The sequence below is a fragment of the Notothenia rossii genome (genome assembly GCF_949606895.1).
Source record: "Notothenia rossii genome assembly, chromosome: 3".
NCBI classification, from domain to species: domain Eukaryota; kingdom Metazoa; phylum Chordata; class Actinopteri; order Perciformes; family Nototheniidae; genus Notothenia; species Notothenia rossii.
This window is the reverse complement of record NC_136901.1, coordinates 77,329,757-77,349,813: the sequence shown is the minus strand read 5'-3', so window position 1 is coordinate 77,349,813 and position 20,057 is coordinate 77,329,757. Positions and strand designations below refer to the sequence as shown.

Below are 20,057 nucleotides of genomic sequence, written 5' to 3'. Positions count from 1 at the left end.
GCTTATTTAAGCAGGCTTGACGAGACAATCTTATTCTAAGTTGACAGTTTGTTGTGGCACTTGTAGAGGGATCCATCTTGTCTTTTGTCCCCATGGTGGAGACGATCCCTCGCATGCTGTTTTTTTTTTATTCTCAGTCTTTCTTAGAACACTGTGTTTTGACAAATAAACCATCCAAATCTTTTTTTGTCAGACATTCTTCAGTGAGCATTAGGCCAACTGATCTGCACTGAAGTTCTGAGACATTATTTTGACAGCAGACAATTATGCAGCGTTATCATTTATCTGGCAGAAGAAAATGTGTTTGGTGCAATCCAAATATCTGTAACATGTTATCTTTGCAATGCAATGTTTTATTATTTATAAAAACTTTTTATCTTTATATATATAATATGTATAGGAAGAAAGCAATCTGGTGAACATATGATGTGTCTTCTTGGTACAATGTTTGCTCTCCTCACACTCTGCTGTTGCAGCGTTCTCTCATCGCTTTCCATCTCTGTTAACTGTCAGGCACACAAAAGAGAATAAAATACAAGGCAGAGCTGCACTCTTACTCCTGAAAAAATATCTCCCTAAAACGGCAAGGAGCTGAGCTTAAAAATAGAACAATCTGTCTACATTTGTCACACAATTATGTGAGATTGATCAAACTTTTGTGATGCCGAAAATCCCTTTAAAACCTGACAAAACACCTCTCAAGTCGGGATTCATCTCGCTTGTATAGTCTCCGTGCTTCCCTTAAAACTCAGCATGATGCTCATTTGAAAGTAAGAGGAGACGCCTTAACATCCAATTTCCCAACATTTCATCATGTCTTAATAATTATGCAGGGTTATTAGCGCAAGTATTTGTCCTTGGCATTCTTAATGCCGGTTGACATGTATTATGAACAGTGATGGTATTGGAGAACTTTGATTTGCTGTTTGCGGTGGTACGTGTGGTTTGGTGTGTTCTGTGCAGTGCAACAGCACCCTCTCTTGATAATGTATGATATTATTACATCACCATCAAGGAGCATACAGTATGAGTGTGTCTTCAAACTGCTAAAATGAACTAAGCGAAACTGTCCCTTACATCATCGATCATGGATGGATGCATATATCAATACTTTGTTTGCATTAGTTTGGAGTACCTTAAATAGTAGTTAACAATCTAAACTTGTGCTGGGACCTTCACGCTTAAAAGCTCTCATCTGGTTCCAACTTTCTGTATTATTTTTGTTTTAAACTGGATACACAAAACCACATTTCATTTCCAGTTTTTGTCGCCATCTCTTCCTTTGTAATAATGTTGAAGGGACCTTATTTACGAAAAGTCGTTTATATTCAAGTTCATTCAACATGAAAACATGGAATCATCATAAAACGTGGCCTTGTTACCTGATATTGTATCTTCACTTATCTTTGGATAATGCCTGCTTTCGGTTGTGAATACACTTTGCAGGGAAGGATGAACTAATTGGGCTGTGTTGAGATGGCATACTTGGATAAAAGTGCAGTGATAAAATTGAAGATGACTGAAATGTACAATAAATGGACATACGTATTAATAAGCCGGCATGTTTCATTCTTATGAAGAAATTCAAAGAGAAACTTGGAAACTTTTATAAATCAATGTTTTATTTAATCATTTGAAATACTAAAATGTTTAGGTAATAATATGTTAAAGATAGACGTGGTTTTGATATCAAACTTCAGCCAGCTCTAGATCAGTACAGCACCACCTTTCCTCTAAATGTAAATGTGATTTTATCACTTAGAAATTCCTACAAACCATTAAGCAAAAGTCAATTAACACGAATCAAAGCAGCAAAAAGCTAATTCTTACTACAGCCCTTATTGCCAGAAACAGACAACATGTTGACTTTGGGAGAGTGTGTCATACTCTCACCACATTTGAAACTGCAGTTGCCAACTATTGGGTAGCAACTTGACCGGAGTCTGCAAAGCAGTTTAGTATAACATATGTAGGATTTAGCAATAGTGACAGACCTCCCAAGAAAATAATATAAGGTTACAAATGTGCAAAAATGTTATCCATTGCAGGGACAAATTGAATAAAGCTATTTTCATCACTGTTGGCTCGTGTTACTACAGCCGTTATATTATGCTGAATTAATTAGACAGAGATATATGGAGATACATATTCTACATGGAAGGGCTTTCGGTTATATTATACCCTCCAGAGGTGAACTAAGGAGAAAGCTATTATCCTTTATTGATCTCAATTACAGGATCTGACAGGAGATGCAGATAAACAGAAATAAGAAGTTAGAGGAGATTTATCGTCACATCAAATGAGATATATACGGTGCAAAAAGGGCTTTGCTTCAAAATAAATAAAAGATAAAGGAGTGTTATATTTGGTGTATTCCGAGAACAGCTGTGGACATATAAGCCCAAATTGTGTCTGCAAAAACAATTTAAATCTTACCAAACAAGTGAGAGGAGGGTGAGGCAGAGTGAACTATTTGGATGGTAAACAATGAAAAAAATCAAACGCAAGCAATAACAGTTGGTCCTCAGTCTGTCGAGCGGCACCTCAAACATGCTTGCATGATTTAAAAAGTGGGTGCCGCAATGAGAAGAACACTGAGGTTAATGCCGACATCAAAGTAGCTTCCAAATCTGTTTAGTTTACTTAAAGCAGAGCAAGGGAAATTTAAATATCCCAGCCTAGGCGCCTCATTCATCTCTAAGGATCTGACTTGCAGAGAAGACTGAAGAAAGTTTATTTATAGGTTTGCATGCTGTACAAAATGATGATAAAAACTAACATTCGGCCCCAAACACAGGTACAAAGTGTTCTTATTGTGATAAAGTTATTGTTCTTGTTACTTTTATGAATAGAGCAATAAACTATGGACCTAAATATATAAAGACATAAAAGTAAGATCTTGTTTCTGAGTAATGCACATAAGACTCAGATAGCTGGTTTAGTTGCAACTGCTGTCACTTAGACATAGTCTGCTTTCTCTTCTAAATGAATCCAATGGGTATGTTATAAATTATAAGATCATCCACATGACCGCAAAGGCATCATATCCTTCAAAATGCAGAACAGACAAGGATCTTGATATATAATATTGTATAAATCAAGTCAAACATTCGCTCAGCCAGCATGCCCAGAAATAAAAAAGAATAATAACAATAATAATCACATCGGTGGTCAGCAGAGTGCACTGGTTTTGGCATGATTCTAACAACACATGTGGTTTCAGAAAGTTCACAAAAATCTGTACAGCAGTGTGAAATATCAATATGATATATTTTCTGTAATTTACAATTTTGGAAACTTTTCTTTAAAGTGTAACAAGACCTCTAAGACAAGCAAATTACTTTGGTGTTCTGCAGCTACAGTCTCAATAAAAAAGAAAATGTTCAGTTATATATTTTAGCAAAAAGCTTGATTTCATTCCTGTTCTTTAAACCAGTCTGGACAAACTCATCACAGTGGTCTTCTTTGCTAAAGAGTAAGAATCTGTACAGACCACTCACTAAGGAAATACACAGGTACTTGGTTACATGTATGTATCATAACAACTTTCAATTGAGTGGCTATAAAGTGAAATATAAAGCCCAAAATATATTGTATGTGATGGCACTGATAAGAAAAGTCTCTGTATAGATGGCTAATTTACGCAATATGTCACTTCTAAATTAAATGTAATGGACATACACAGAACATTTCAGAAAACTAACAAAACAGTACAACAAAGGCTTGGCACTTGCTACAGCTTAGCCAAGTCTGAAAATTCTTGATCGGTTGAGAATGTGGAGAATGTGCATTGCATTCCAGTTTCTGAATAAGTCCTCCCCAGTGGGAAGGCATGTCCACTAATGATAGGAACAATGGTTTATGGGCAAGGCTCTGTCTGTGTTTCCCTCTGAAAATGTTGAAAGCCGAGTGAAAAAGAAAAAAAACATGACTCTCGAAGGATGTGTCCTTGATCCGCTGTTTTGTTTGTCCACTCTTCTTCGCTACTTTCTCATTTGTTTCCCATGATGTCGTGAGACAAAACGCTCAAGGCAATTTCACCACCACCACGCAGGCGCCTGCCCTGCCAATGTTGAGAGGGACCTCCTACAGGACGACAGAGAGGTTAACAGGCAGCCTCCCATCTGAGGCCGTCTTCAAAAAGAATCCCATATACTTCATGCCGATAAGAGGGTTACAGAGGCAAGAGTGGGAACACAAAGCAAGCTAAGGAATATTGATAGGATTCAACAACTTGATTTATTTTCCCAAAGGATATACGATATATAAATCACATGCATTACTATTATTATTATCATGTTAGCCGGGAAACTGATGTTATTAGTAACCATTTCTGGCAAAAACAATCGGCAATTCCTTTAAAAAGTTAAACCATTTTAAAAGTTAAAAATCCCCAATTTTTGTATTAAATATGAAACAATGTCAATATCATATTTAAACTGTGCTATGTAACAGCATGATGATTTTGGGATTACCTCTGTCCACTCATTGTTCTGTGCATCATAGGACTCGACAGTGTTCAGATATGACTGGCCGTCGTACCCCCCCACAGCATAGAGCCGGTCCCCCAGCAGGCAAACACCCACTGCGTCCCGGGGGACACTGAGGGACGACACAGTGGTCCATGTGTCCGTCTTTGGGTCATACCTGTAATTGCAATATTTGTACTTGTTTTTGATTGAGATGATGATAAGGATGTTATGTTAACATGTTGCTGTCTCTTTTGTCCTGTGTTTTGACGGTGTCTAAATTATGTTTTATGTTTTCCGTACATCAAAAAGCCCTAAAGGTTATTCAAAGTTTAAATATGTGGTCTAAAAGATTAACCGTATCAGCATTAATCTCAAGAGGAAACAGTGTCCCTTCCCCACCAATTTAAACATCCTTATATTCCCACTCTTTAATCACAGATGTCTGAATGGTCACTGGCGGCAACTCTTTTTTTTTAGCACAAATAGAGAGCCGGATTGTTTACTTAAAAGCTCAAATGGTCTTTTGGACAGATGCTGGTGGCTGCTGGGTCCTCAGAGAGATTCTCTTTACCATGCTGTTGAGGGAAAGTATGATAATTTATACGATTCCTCTTCAATAACTTGTTGGTAATGAAGTCATTTATATTTATAAAACAGTTTTAAGCGAAAAAATTCAACGAATGATATGACAGAAGAAATGTATCTGTGATTAGGACATTTTTCAATAGAAACACCAAATGCAACAACAAAAACACTGTCCGATGTAATAATATGTAACAGCGACTCAAGGCACCATTAAACTCAAAATGATTCAATATTATATATCTCTGATTTGTTTTACTAACTAAAATATTTGCATTTAAAAGTGAGTGTTAGGGTTAGGGTAAAAGTGTTTAACACTGATCTTGGAGACAGTCAGACATTAAAGCTGTAGTGGGGGGGGCTTTTAGATAAATTAACATGAAGACCTTGCTTAACACATTCACACAATGCTTATGCAGCCTGTTGCCGGGAGGGAGAGCTCTCTGTATAATTTGATACAACGAAGGAATTATGGTGTTTGGTGTCTGTGGCGACTTTCCCATGCTGGAGCACAAGTGCCTGCAGGTGAGATGTCTGTGTCTCCTCCAACCCCAGGAGCGCTCTCATTACATCTTACTTTGGATTGTTATTATTTCATCCTTCGTCTGAACTCAGCTTTTTTTTCTATCTGGAGATAGCTGCTTCTCTGTTGCTCTGGTCTCTTTTTTGTGGAGATACCTCTCACAGCCAGAGGGCGGTGAAAAAACGTCCATTGGTCCAGCTTTATCCTAAGGGGCTAATCAACTAAAAATCTCAATACAAAATATCCCCAATGCTTCCTGTGAGTAAAATCTCTGTTTTAAAGATCAGAAAACAAGGCACTGCTGAAGAGATATGTGTCTACTTTAACCATGTGTTTTTTGAAAGGAGTGAAGTTGAAGGAAATGATTGTATAACAGCATATAGTGCAAAATGAACAATTGTGTATTATCCTACAAAAACGTTCTTAAATGTATGTATGTATATGTAGGGGTTTTCTCGTTTCTCGAAATAATGATGGATTATTGCAGAAGTAGTGTATCTTGTGCTTTGAATACACAAATAATGATAAGCACACCAACATGAGGTCTAATAAAAAAAAATGGAGTTGGATTCTTCTAATGAAATAACGACTGGAGGTGCTCTAGACAGTCACATCCCATTCAGGTTCAGGGGGTATTATGGCCACCAGATGGTGCCAGATAATATGTTATAAAACAATGTGTGGAAACTATGATCTGTTCAATTGAGTATTGTAGTAGTATAACACAGACGTGTCTTAAAATGCAGGAAAAGGGTGGGGATCAGGAGCAGTTTGTCTCCCTTTTGTTCCACAGCCTGGTCCCCACCCATAACTGAATTCAACAGCAATCCAAAACCTCTTACAAAACATGTGTGTATGTTTTCTCCAGAGAAGAAGCATTCAAAGACCTTTCAACACAATCGGAGAGTCTGGAACAGTGGTTAGAAGCGGGGGCGTCGTGTCCGCCTACGGCATACAGGAAGTTGTTGTATGTTGCCACACCCACTCCTCCTCGCCTTTTGGCCATGGGAGCACACATACTCCACTTGTTGGTGTGCGGATCGAAGCACTCCATGGACCTCAGACACGAGCTGCCGTCTCGACCACCTACTGCAAACAATCTGAGCAATATAACAAAATGAGTTAAAACTCCCTGACATCAGGCTTAAAGTACTGCTCGATCTGACAGGAGTAGCTCACATGAGAGGTTTCAAAATGAAAAGCATGACAAAACAATGATAACATGACAGATTTTGTCAGAGGAGTTAGTAGTAAATGCCATTTTTCAAAGGCCCTTTCCTTGAGAGTGTTCTCTCCCAGAGAGATCACATCAATGTTTTTAGTGCTTGTGGCTCACAGGCCCAACAGCTAGAAAGTAGAGGCTAGGGAAACAGCTTCCTTTTTGTCTATTTTTGACCTAGTTGCAGAAATAACTCAGCATCGACTTTTACACTGAATACTGGATGTAGCAGAGCAGCAGCCTCTTTTTCTCCTTCGGCACACAAACATATTTAAATTTGTCTGGGAGTCGGTCTTTTCTTTGCTTAATTTACTTTCAAATAATGTTGTCAGGCATTTAGTTCATTCAAATATACAAAGTGTTTTTATAGAGTCTAAATTACACTGTATGAATTACCTCAGAGATACTCGCTGTGTGCTGCTGACTACTGCAGCCACGTTGTAGTTTACCTCACACAGACCACAAGGCTTGATTTTGCATTCAAGACGTGTAATGTTGTCAAACTACAACTGCACTAATGCTGAACAGCTTTTCCTGGACCAGTGCACTATAAGTTACATAACCATGCCTGTGGTTTTTGCATGATTCATTTCAAGTTACGTTTCTGCTGACCATTTCACAAGGCAATTTATTGTTCATGTTTATTTTATATTTCAAACAGTCCGCAAATCAACTTTCAGAATATTTTATTTGTATTCTATTCTATACACAATTTGCTTTCATATGTTACCATTGTTATGTGGAAGAGCAGAACTCACTGAATATAACCTGATGCAGTGAAGAGGAGAGTGTGGGGGAGTCTTTTGTTCTTCAACACTGTAACATTCATCTTTTCTTCATTTAAAAAGGAAAACCTTTATGAAAGCAGACCCTGCACCACTTCACTGCTGGTTGTGGCTTTACAGATGCCAGTGACCTCGATCGACCGAAGGATCCAATATATTTCAAAGACACAGAAATACGACAATATACTTTTCCTCATAGTGTGAGGTTGAACATTTTATTAAGCATTAAAATGACTGCAGGGCTGTAGGTGCGATTAAGTTACTTACTTTCCATTGAGTGCTGTGACTCCCATGGTGCTCCGTGGTGTCGACATGCTGGCCACGTAGTTCCACTGTCTGGCCTGCGGGTCCCAGCGCTCCACCGTGTTGAGGTAGCTCCAGCCGTCATGGCCTCCCACAGCATACATGGGGCCCTCTAGCACAGCTATACCTACACAAATAGAAACAAGAGATACAAATGACCAAAATACATTTTGATTTAGTAAAGAAGTAAAACAATCCTCTTGAACACTTATGACATCTATTAATATTGTTACATTTTGTGTATTAATATACTGTATGTATTTTATATAGGATGATCTACATTAAATTACCATTACCAAACCAAACTCTTGTCTTCTTTCAACAGTTCTTAGAAAGAGCTGCGACAGAGGTACATTTCTCATTTTAGATTTGGGCAGAGTGAGTCATGTAGCTGACCGACTGCATTCAGAAAAACAGGAAGACTATAAAACTGCATGGTTCTTTTCTCATTCCCAAGTCACAGTGGAAAGCGTTTTCACCCAGCAACATTGCACAGGATGTTTTACACAATGGATTTTTATATTACCACCCTTATTTCCTTTGGTGAGAGTTCAATTATGTTTGAAGGAACATAAGGGCAAGACCGCATTCAAGAAACCTCGAATGACATAAACACTGTCAGACAAAAGCAATTGTCGTGGTTAAACTCCTTTTTATTGCCGACTAGTGGCTTTGGAATACAAATAAATACTTTGACTTGTCCTTAATGATAATGCACGCAGCATGAAATGGTTGGGCAGAGATGTTGGTAGACAGAAAAGCTTAAATGTATTCAGACTGAAAATATGCATGTCACAGGCAAAGCAGCAAGAGACATTTGCTACGGAGAGGATCAAAGACAACAGAGGTAATCTGTACAGTGTGATGTCCTGGGCTGGCTGATACGTCCGACCACAGTGGGTGAGCGGGATGAACTCTTTGACAAGATCTTCCTGTTCTGTCACCAAGACCTGTTTCAACTGTGAATCAAAATGCTTCTGATATGAGATTTATTGGGCAGGGAAGGGTAAAGAGGAGCAGAGCCAGCACAGCATGCCCAGCTTTGATAAGTGAATGTGAAGATATCAAAGGTCTGCGTATCTCAAAAAGAAATGTATGATTATTTTCTACAGCACGCCTGCTGTGATCCTCCTGAGCATGCATCCTGCAGTTGTTGGTTTTTCTTAACACCAGGTTGCCTGACCAAGCTTATACATCATACAAAAACCTAATAACAAAGTCAAAATACATTTGGCTTAAGTATGACAAAAACAAACACACAATAATAAATGGAAGTGAGAAAAACATTGAAAAATGGAGGACTTGGAAATCGTTTTCTTAACACATGGTGCTACGGTGGAGTTGTTCATCAATACATTTGATTAAAACATTGATATGAGAAGACTAACCAATATTTAGTTGCACCTCTACTGACATACTGTATTTGCCATTAGAGAGTGTCCAATTGTTGTTGTACTTTTTAAAATGGTTGATGAGTGACTATATGTTTTGGAATGGCAAAATAACTTTGTTATGTCTTTAATCAATAGATTATGAAAGAATGTGCCCTTTTCTTTTTCAAGATCACCTGATGAGTGGTGCAGTGTCAAGTCCTAATACCCGGAAGTGAGTTAGCATTCGACCACTACCGGCTCCATCGTCTCAGAGTCAATGGGATTTCTCCATAGGATTTTGGAAAATAGCTCGAAATAAGGTCTGTGGTTGACACAACGGATCACGTTTTGTTCTACGACATTAAATACATCAGCAGTGACCCCACTGGTGATTTTTGAAGAGTTTACGTGTCTGAAAAACGATGGTTGTTAACAAGTGGCTGTATAGGACTACAGAAGTTGTTGAGGACGTTGTACGTCATTACGCCGAACACGTAAACACTCCCGCTAAGTTTGTTTGCCCCTCTTCTGCTTGAAAGCAAGTACCTGTGCTCTTGCAAACTGTTAAAACAAACGCTTCAACTTGTACAATTTAGAATCAGTATTTTTGAATATCGATCTTAAGTTGGCGTGACGTTGAAGTCGTGCGACCCTGCTGTAGTTTGTTTATAGCATAACGTTAGCATTTTGCTTCTGGCCATTAGATTTATGATTAGAATATTATAAAAGTAGGGTAGACATGTGGATATTATCCGGCTGAACAAAACGTGCATTTATCAAACAGGTTTGTTTTCCACAGACCTTATTTCGAGCTATTTTCCAAAATCCTATGGAGAAATCCCATTGCTTTTTTGTCGAAGGAACCCATGTGCAGCTTACTTCTGGGTAAATATGTCATCCCTGCACCACTCTATACTCTATCGATAGAAGAGCATATAATTATCGAGCTATTACGATATATGTCTATTACTGTTAAATGAAGTAATTTGAGCTACATTTATCTCATTGGACACACTTACCAAGTCCATGTCTGTGTGTTGACATCGGTGGCATGGTGGACCACACTTTATTGATAGGATTGTAGCACTCCACCATGTTGGACGTCTTGAGTCCATCCCTCCCTCCGACTACGTACAGCTTGTTGTCTATTACTGCTACACCAAACTGCAGCCGGCGTCCGTTCATTACTCCAACTTGGACCCACGTGTTAGTCCGCAGGTCATACTTCTCTATGGTGGTGGAGCCTAAAACCACAGCAAGTAATACAATTAAGTCAAATACAATCTTGTGTATTGATACCTTGAGCATACGGGCTATGTACCTTTGGTAGAATCCATTCCCCCTACAGCGTAAAGTGCGCCCACAGTGGACTTCCTAGGTTTGGTTCTTGGGCTCTGAAACATCGGACGTCTCTCAGGCAGGAGATGGTACTTCATGGCCTCCATCAGAAGCTTTTGGCATTCCAGATCATCAGAGAACATCTTGTTGTTTTCCAGATCTGCAAGGAGCTACAATTCAAGAAATCACATCAATAGGCTACATTCTCAAAAAAGGAAAAAAGGAATAAAGTACTTTTTGAACAATAAAGCATGACAACATGTCACAGTAGATTCACAATAAACAATTATGAAACCTGAACATGTGTATAATAGGGCTTCTTTAAACATCTTACCTCTATTTACTATTGAACCCACGCAATTGTAGCTTTTGCTTTGACAAGAGAACACTTTTTTATTTGGTTTTATTTAATGTTTCAACCCTCATATCATGTTTTTTATAAAACTATGGATCTTGATATGCCTGCTAGTTATGTGGAATTACGCGGCTCATCTTTTCAGTTTCTACAGTTATGAAAATCAGATTGATTATTTCTGATGTTTATTTGCCTCGCGACCGACAAAAACTCCCAAGACAATTTATGAGATAACTTCTGTGCTGGATAATATTTACCACTTATTTGTGTTATTCATAAAAATAATTCACTTCATAGTTGTGTTGGGTTATTTTTTAATTTCACCAATATAAAGTGAGAGTGAAAAACATGTTCATAATTAGTCTTGGAAGTCCGTCAGTGAAAATAAAGCAGCAATCATTTACATAAGGTCTGAAAATCTGATCTGGAAAATATTGCTTATCTGGGTTGGATGGTATGTAAATTAAGTTGTAAATGCTTCTTATCTTCTGATATACAGCTGTTATAAAACTTGAGTTGCTGTGCTTGAAACCATAATAAATCAAACATAACCAAGCAATTTAAAGTCTGGTAATGCATATCAAAAATTATGTTTAGCTGTCATACTATCAGTTTGATTTATCATTGAGAGTAGAATTTTTTTGTACAACCACTAAACAAAATGATTATTGACAATACGGTAGTTCACGGCCTTACAGTGGTCAATTGGATGTGAACTGGGTGGTTATCTTTCATTTAATATATGTGACTTATAGCTGAAACAAGTAGTCAATTCATCATTTAGTAGATTGACTTTCAAACTAAAGTGCCATTTTGTATTGCCTGGTTCCGACATTTTAAATTTGCAATGATAGTAAACTTATCTTTGGATTTTGAACATTTGACTATGTCATGCTTTATTTAACATTGGTAGGGGCCTTTTTTCCTATAGAGAAATCATACATTTTCCTAGACACCACCTCTACCCTTTTCCATGTTATCTCACCTGTGGAGGAAGAAGAGGCAGACGGATGAAGGCGAGCAGCATACCGAGGTCTTTTTGTCGCTGCTGGACCTCAAACCGCACCCACATCATCAAAGCCTGGAAGATGGTCTCCTCATCGGGGACGTTGATGTCATCGCTGGAAAGCAGCTTAACAATCTCAGCCGTGGGGAGCAGCAGAAACTCCTGGTTCTGAATGACCTCCAGGAAGTGTTCCTGGTACACAGAGGAGACGTGTATTAGGCAGATAATAATCAGTCATTAGCCGGGGAGTATGCTCGGTGCAGCGTGTGCGTGCGTGCGTGCGGGTGTGAGGACCAAATGGAACAAGAACAGAGACAATAAATACAAATAATGCAAATAGATTGAGAGAGCAAATTTAGAGGTATCTATCAATGATTTAATATACATATAACTCACTTCAGCTGTAAAGATAAATAGATGAGTTGTCAACCATTACATTAATGGCCAAATATTCTAATATTTGATTCCTCAGTTTCAATATTTTTTTACGGATAAAAAAGCTATTATTTTCTAGTTTTGTTATTACTTAATGACAGTAAGATATCTAAATGACACAAGTAATTTAAGGACCCTATCTTCTTGCTTGGCAAACACTGAGTAACACTGACCAAACAATTAATCTCTTAATGGAGAAAATGATTGTCAGATGAATTGACAAAGATAATAATCGTTGGTTGCAGCCCCACAGATTACATTGATGAAATACACTCTATCTCTTACACATTTTTACACTCAGCTGGCTCACTATATAAAAGAATCAACATAGCAGCGGGCTTCAAATCAATCTGGCATAAAACACCTCCAGAAAGAGCCTCTTTATAAGCTTACACAACATTTGTGCTGCTTATTGTAGATGAAACCATTAAGCCTTTTGATGAGAAACAAAAAGGCATTGCTCCCCAACATTACCATGACACACAGACAGTGTCCAGATTTAAGTTTTGTAGAAGCTGCACGGTTTCTATTGCCTGCCTTAAGATTGATCTTCCATTTACTGGCCAGCAGCCCAGGCGACATTACAACGCTGCATGGCTACCTCTTCAAGGACATTGTCTCACGGCAGCTCCATTAAAATGATGCTATATAAAACACCCTCCTGCTTCTGCTGCATATGTTATATTCCACATTAAAACAGATGAAAGAAATACAGAGCAATCCATGCCATAATCGCGCAGTGATTCCCCTCTTTTAACGAGGCAGCTAAGCATTAAATATTAAGCCGCCTGAATAACTTAGACTGGATGCTCAACAATTACGAAAAAACATGGACGCTATTGATCATCAACTTCCAACAAATTACAGCAATCTATTATGAGAGCAGGTTTTAAGAGCTTAACAGAAACAGCCCTAATGAAATGAGGGACAGCTATTGATCTGTTGTGGCAAGAAGGACAGAGAAATGCCATCCAACTCTTTGACGTTACTTCAGACCAATTATTTGTGATTACCACTGAACAGCTGACAACCAAATTGGAAGCTCAACAGAGTGTTTCATAAACATTTAAAAAGACGTGTTTTCAGATGCTGGCAAACTCATTGGTGGTAAACTGCTTGGAAAACAAGATCAGCGGGATAGGAAACTAATTGATGTAAATTAGTAATTCTGTAATAACAGTGTCTTCTGAGGAGGAACGCTGATGTTAAGGGGAGTGAGGCAGCATAATTACTGCTCAAGAACATTTTGATTACCAGACAATTTGCAAGGCCTGGCAGAGTCAGATTGCTATATTCTAATATTTTTCTTAATTGAGATTCATTTTATAACATCCGATTTCTGTGGTATTTATTGTGACATGTAACATAAACATGTTTTATTGTTAAAAGAAAATACTTTAATCCCAAAAATAAAACAATACAGTTTTATCTACTGCAATATAAAAATGGCTACTATTTCATAGAGGAAAAGGATGTCTGAGGCGGATCTCAACTGTGCCTAACTGTGAAAAACAAGCTTATCCAAACAAAACTTGCTCCACTCACAACCCGGAGAACGGACTTCCAGGAAGCCCACAGCTCTCGCTGCTCATTACACAAGTGATTGAACAGGAAGTTGGCCCTCTTGTGCAGTTTGATGATTAGATTAACCTCCTGGTCCTGGATGGGGGCTATGTAAACAGACTGAGCAGATGTCCTCTAGGAGATAACGCCTGCCTCATGCTGTCACTTCTGCATGGCCAGCAAGACGTTATCTGACAAATGTGTGCACAAATCTTAATCCAATGCAAATACTCTTTGCAGGCATATATATAAAAATTGCAATTTCTTAGGTCTGGCATTGCACTAATCAATGTGAAGCGTAGTGGTATCTGGTACTGACAGCCACATAACCAAATTAGATAAAGTGAAAGAATGAACATTTTCAATTTCTATTCAAATGTGGACGTCCTCCGTTTCTCTACTCAAATTATATTAAATAAATAACCCTGAAACAAATATGTCATTCTTTTACAGGTTGACATGTTTTAAATAACATTAAATAACATGACATGTTATTTGACTTAGCTAGCCTAGCTATGGTCACAATAATTGTTATGTACATTATACCAAAACCTGACGTCATTGACAACATAATGCTTATCACACAGGCTACTATACATTTAAATTAGAAACAAATATTAAATTGAATCCTCAGCTTCTTACATTATGTTAATAAGAGTTCATTTTGTATTCACTACAATGGTGATTGTCTTTCCTGTGAAAGTGGATATAGCGTTGATTAGACTACATGTTTAGATAATCTTTTTAATGTTCAAGCTTCCATTGCCACAGCTATTGTGTAGTAATTCAAAACATAGCCACTTTCAGGGTGCAAACTGTAGTTACAAAATAAATAATTCAGCCCACCCAGCCATATAAATATGTTCTAGTTCTACTCGCTCTTTTACCGTGGTGTAGTTGTGAGCCACATTGAGCAGGTCCACGCAGCCCTGGGCGTCTGCAAAGGAGCGTATTCCCAGGCAATTGGAGGGATGAAGCTGTTTCATCAGGAAGTTACAGCAAACCTGGATGACTTGTGAAAGCTGGAGGAGGCAAGCTGCCGCCAATAAACTCTCAATAGTCTCCTCTTTCAGCTCAAGGACACCTGCAATGTCAGGACACGAAGAATATATTTTTATGTCATGACGGGTGGTAGCCGTAAGGACAAACACATTGTGGAGATAATTGTTAACATCTCATACTGGATCAACAACATTGTGTTATTTTACCCTATTATAGAATAAAGAAAATGGGGGTTTGGATATTCCCAACAACAGACTTATCAAAGGGGATTTGTCTAGTAAACAAAACAACACTGTTGAATTGCTGCAGTCAGTAAGCCCAGTGGTGAATTTCCTTATTGATCCATTTTAATCATGCTAGATTTCAGAAGGCTCATAACTACTTACAAGAGCTAGTGAACGTGTTTACGAGCACTCACCGGTATAGGCGAAATGAACCAGGGACCTGAGGGCTTCTGGATCGACTCCCTCCATCTTGATCTCCTCCTGCTTTGCCTCTCTCACGTCGCTGGTGAACATAGCAGCAAAGTAGTCCGACACAGCACTCAGCACCAGTCTGCCATAAATGAAACACAGTGAATTATTGCTCTTGTGTGCTGTACATTACTTGGCCTGACTATATACCGTAAGTGAGATCTGAATGCAGAATTGTTTAAAGGGTAAGTGAATCAATCATTGTGTTTCCTCAAAAAAGGGTATATCTTTCCAGTATATTCGGCTACAATGTTCTGTGTATTTTCACGTATAACTTTTTCTTAAATTGATTTATTCTGCTTCTGTGCTTGCAGCATTTTTGGTATTGTTCCCACCACATTCAACTCGTTCAGTGTATGATGAATTAAGTTATCTCATTGACTTAATGTTGCAAATAGTTACTCTGCTCCAACTCCTAATTATGCTTTCTTATTTGTCTCATACAACACAATGGTTGATCATGAAGAGAAGCAGAGATCACACTGCGATAAAAGGAAAGGACAGTCCAGCAATCGACATCTACATTTCAATATTTGTGGTTCATCCTGCATTATTTTGGCTGTCTACACACCGTTCCTGCTTTACCTGGTTTACAAATATAAATCCACATTGAACCGGTAGACAGAGAACTGACTATAGGTCAGTCACTAATAATTCCTCTCTGTGGAGTATTCTGGTTTCTGTTTTATAAATCTGTCTTGATGAACGAACAAAATGTGCCGGTAGAAAGACGTACACAAAAAGATGCACTCAGTGAACGTGATGCCTCTCTGCATTCAGGGGATGTCATGCGATATGTTCAATTCTGCCAACCGAGGGCTTGATGCCTCAATATTGACATACTCATGTATTGAATCACACTGCTCCTTCACTGCACAATTGTAACGTGGAAATGAGGAAGTGCAATGGTGTAATTAGATTAAAGCAGTGTGCATGATTTAGATGCCAACCAGTGAGCATAGAGTATGCATATCTTTCCTGTCACTTAAACATCTGAAGAATCTTGCTCTTGCATTTTAAAGATTATTCGATTATTCCTGAGATGAATCTGGACTGACATAATATATTTTAACATGCAAAATCTGTTCCAGACCAAATCCTGGGCGCTCGCATCTGTAACCTAATGAAGTGAATTCACACGAGCTTCTGTATCTCTTAACTAAACCGATGCAGTGTAATTAATGAAATCAAAGAGGACTGAAGCGCAAACACCGACCTGTGAGCGGGTATCTTATGATCCCCTGCTATCAAGAGAACATCACACAGCTGCTTGTGCTGGAGGTAGGTTTCCATCTTACGGAAAGTCTGTTCTGCATGATTTGTGGCCTGGAAAAACTCATCCGAGGAGTTGGTGTTCATTTTGGAGAAGGTGCTCAGGGCCAACCTGTGGAAGAGAAGAGAGATGGTTTAAGGCTAAAACAATGCACTAAAGCATGAATATTTACTTACATTGCTTAAAAGGTTTTGTTGCAATGAGCTTTCCTCTTATTTTTTATTTTGGAAATAGACATATGTAAGAATTAGTCGTCAGGATGACTTCACTTGACGAGGACTTCACATAATGCGGACAAAAACAAAGAGAAAAGATCGGACACTTTAGGTGAAATAACAAAGACATTTAATTTAGGAGGACTAATTAATTGAACCAACTTTTGTTTCCTCTCCCTGTCCTCCCTATCATAAATATAACATTAATAAAAAAATAATTAAAAAAAAAGCTGTACGAAGCAAGATAAGCAACATATTATTGAGGACACAAAATGGCCTAGTCAAACACATCGCACTCTACTCCCTGAGGTGTATCTGCAGCTTTCTTGCCACTTAAGCTGAAATTAAAACTGTTATGGACACAACTGCATACATAAGTCGATAACTGAGCACTGCAGTCCAATGGGACAACCGAGCTTCCCAATCTATGCAACAGCTTTCCAGACAGAAAGTCACTGTGTCTGTAATGTGTGTATGCCTTTGTGTGCATCTATATATCTGTGTGTGCACGTTGGTTTTCCAAAGACAGGGACTTAACAAGTGAACAAGCCTGTTTCTTACAGCATTTTGTTGAGGCTGAGTCCCTGTCCCTACAGGCTGCTAGATTACATGCGGCTCTACAGGCACCCAAGTAATCCCTCAGACACGTGGCAAATAATGCAGCCCAGACACTTTGGTGTCCTTCACAGAGCAAGTCCACTCATTGACATTTAGGGTTGTTTGTTACGCTACATAAACAGACCCAAGCTGCCTCTCCGGGGGAATTTACTGTCATCTCACGGTCCTGCGGCTGTTTCAAGACTGATTTTGCTCAAGGAAAAAAAAAGTCACTGCTATTTAAATCAACACTTAATATCCCCGCTCATTACCAGTTATGCACCAACATGAGAGCTGCATAAACTAGCAAAGTTACAGATTTGTCGATTGAATGAAATGAAAACCTGTCATGCTTGGCTGCACAATATATTGGCGCATACAAAGATTGATAACACAGGAGGGGTGTAGGGGAGTGATGGCCCTTATTGATATCCTGATTAAGACACTATTATAACGTTTTTAGCCTGGTGTGTGATTTCTTCTCTTTGATTACCAAAAGCAACATTTTCCCTTGGGGATTTGTTTATACTGCCCCCCGGTCACTGCAGAATCCTATAGTCTAACCTTTATTGGGAGACTTTATGCTAAATGCAAGAGTAATTTATTGCTCTGTCACGATAATTCCCCACTGACTCTGAAGTCTTGGAGAGGAACACCAAACAAGACTGAATAAGCAATGGGGCCGTAAAACTGAGATGCATTGCCTTTGTATTGGCTCCAAGGCATGCTGTAAGGATTTTTCATGCCTACCAATCTCTCCGACACTAATTGCTTTGGTATCACATTCTAGGGAGCAGTAAATTTCTCTGAGGGATATATTTCACTTTCAGTAGAGGGTTGGATCATCAGAGGTATAGCCCAATTTTATTAAGGCACTAAAGCCCCAGAACACCTTGCTCCAGAGAAACTGCTGTAGGTACATTGCTGTACATCACATAATACTGAGCAATTCACAGAGTCACACACCCTAACAGGGCCTGTAGATTTATTTTGTTATCTACAAACGTTCAATGTGCAAATCTGCATTTGTAGAACATTATAGATTAGAACAATAGTAAAATTGCCTATATGCATTAATAGAACAAAATAGAGGGCTTCATCCCTCCTCACCCTACAGTACATGTGACGTTTTCTTCCTTGACTGAACACATGTCACCTGAAGTCTTGTCATTATCTCCTCACACCTTCTTGAAGTTATCACACCACAATGTGTCAAATTGGATCTGAGAAATACATATTCATTTAAAAAAAACCTCACAAGCTTTTCAGGTGAAGATACAACACTCATTAAAAATAATATATGAGTTATACAGCGTATTAAATATCATGTTTGTGTTCCTATACTCATTCTGACTTCTCGATGGGTCAAAACTGTCATCCTAGTCGGACAATTCCTGATGCGCTTTGGTTAGCGAGGATTAGCCTGTAGCCGTAAAGGTTATGAGTTAGACATGTTGCTGAAAATCTCAGTCTTATTCCAACTAATGTCAATTCCATCTCTTTGCAAGAGGGAAAGTCGTGCCTGCCTGGGCCAAATGGGAAATGTCTCTTTCAAAATGGATTATAACAGCCATTTGCCCCTAAAGGCTGCTGAGTAGCTTGGGTTGGGTTGAGAATCTAACAACTCCAACAAAGCCTCATGCAGCATGTGCCAAGTCTATATATTCCATGAGATCTCTATATGCCTCTGTGCTTTGACAGTCTGTATTACTGTCATTCGGCTTTGTGTAGAGAGAAATATATACACTGAGTGTAATAGCTTGATCCCGGCAGTAAGGCTGAGATGATAACTCTGTACAGAAATAGATTTTTCTCTCTGCACTTTACTATCTCACTTCGCAACAGACTTCCTTCTTCTCATTCCATTGTAATACCGGACATGCTTAATATTGATAATGATGGAGGAAATGAAGCAGCATATGGGATCCACGTCTTTTGAAATCTGCTCTGAATGTGGCCTCTGGGCTCTTTATGTGAGAGACTTCAGTGGAAAATTGACACTGCTATTAACAGAAATGAAATATTGCCTTCTTACAGCTCTCACCAAAACCGCACACGTTGTAAAGAGAAAAGTGATGGTGGAGAAGTCATGTCAGCAGAATTTCTGCAAAAAGCTAATGAAAATCTCAGGTGGCATACTAATTGATGTTTTGAATATTAAGAAACTGCAAGAGGAGTTACATCTTACATATTTAAAAATGAAAATCATCTGTCAAAGTATGTGCGTTTGATAATGAACATTTACATAATTGACTTAATTAACTTAAGGGAAATATCTGCTTGAAGCCACTGAGGAATAATGTGCCAGTAGATGAACATATTTCAAAATAGAGATTATAATTGAATGTTGCTAAACACAGAATATTAACACTGGGATTGGAGTGGTACGTTTTAATGAGTTGGTAAATCTTATTTCAATAATGACATTGTTTAAGCCCGTGTCACACTGTCCCGAAATTGACACCAGATGGAAACACGATAAAGGAAATATCGTGTGTGTGAACTCATTCGTGAGGGCATCTTAAGCCATCGTTTCTCAGGCT

The 20,057-nt window shown here is 38.6% G+C and overlaps 1 protein-coding gene across 4 annotated transcripts in view; it reads right to left on the bottom strand.

Moving 5' to 3' along the window:
* Window positions 1–1,601: 1,601 nt before the first annotated feature.
* klhl4 (kelch-like family member 4) overlaps window positions 1,602–20,057 on the bottom strand; it is a 31,234-nt gene continuing 12,778 nt past the window's right edge. For 3 of the 4 annotated variants that reach the window (XM_079670375.1, XM_079670377.1, XM_079670378.1), the window contains 10 exons: window positions 16,646–16,813; window positions 15,375–15,511; window positions 14,842–15,038; window positions 11,936–12,148; window positions 10,579–10,765; window positions 10,277–10,501; window positions 7,849–8,011; window positions 6,465–6,677; window positions 4,476–4,647; window positions 1,602–4,086 (listed from right to left, as the gene is read on the bottom strand). In XM_079670375.1, coding sequence (XP_079526501.1) covers window positions 4,027–4,086; window positions 4,476–4,647; window positions 6,465–6,677; window positions 7,849–8,011; window positions 10,277–10,501; window positions 10,579–10,765; window positions 11,936–12,148; window positions 14,842–15,038; window positions 15,375–15,511; window positions 16,646–16,813 — 1,735 coding nt within the window. In that variant the 3' untranslated portion in view covers window positions 1,602–4,026. Of the gene's footprint in view, window positions 4,087–4,475; window positions 4,648–6,464; window positions 6,678–7,848; window positions 8,012–10,276; window positions 10,502–10,578; window positions 10,766–11,935; window positions 12,149–14,841; window positions 15,039–15,374; window positions 15,512–16,645; window positions 16,814–18,624; window positions 18,709–20,057 lie in introns of those variants that run through there. The other variant, XM_079670376.1, reaches the window with a different exon arrangement.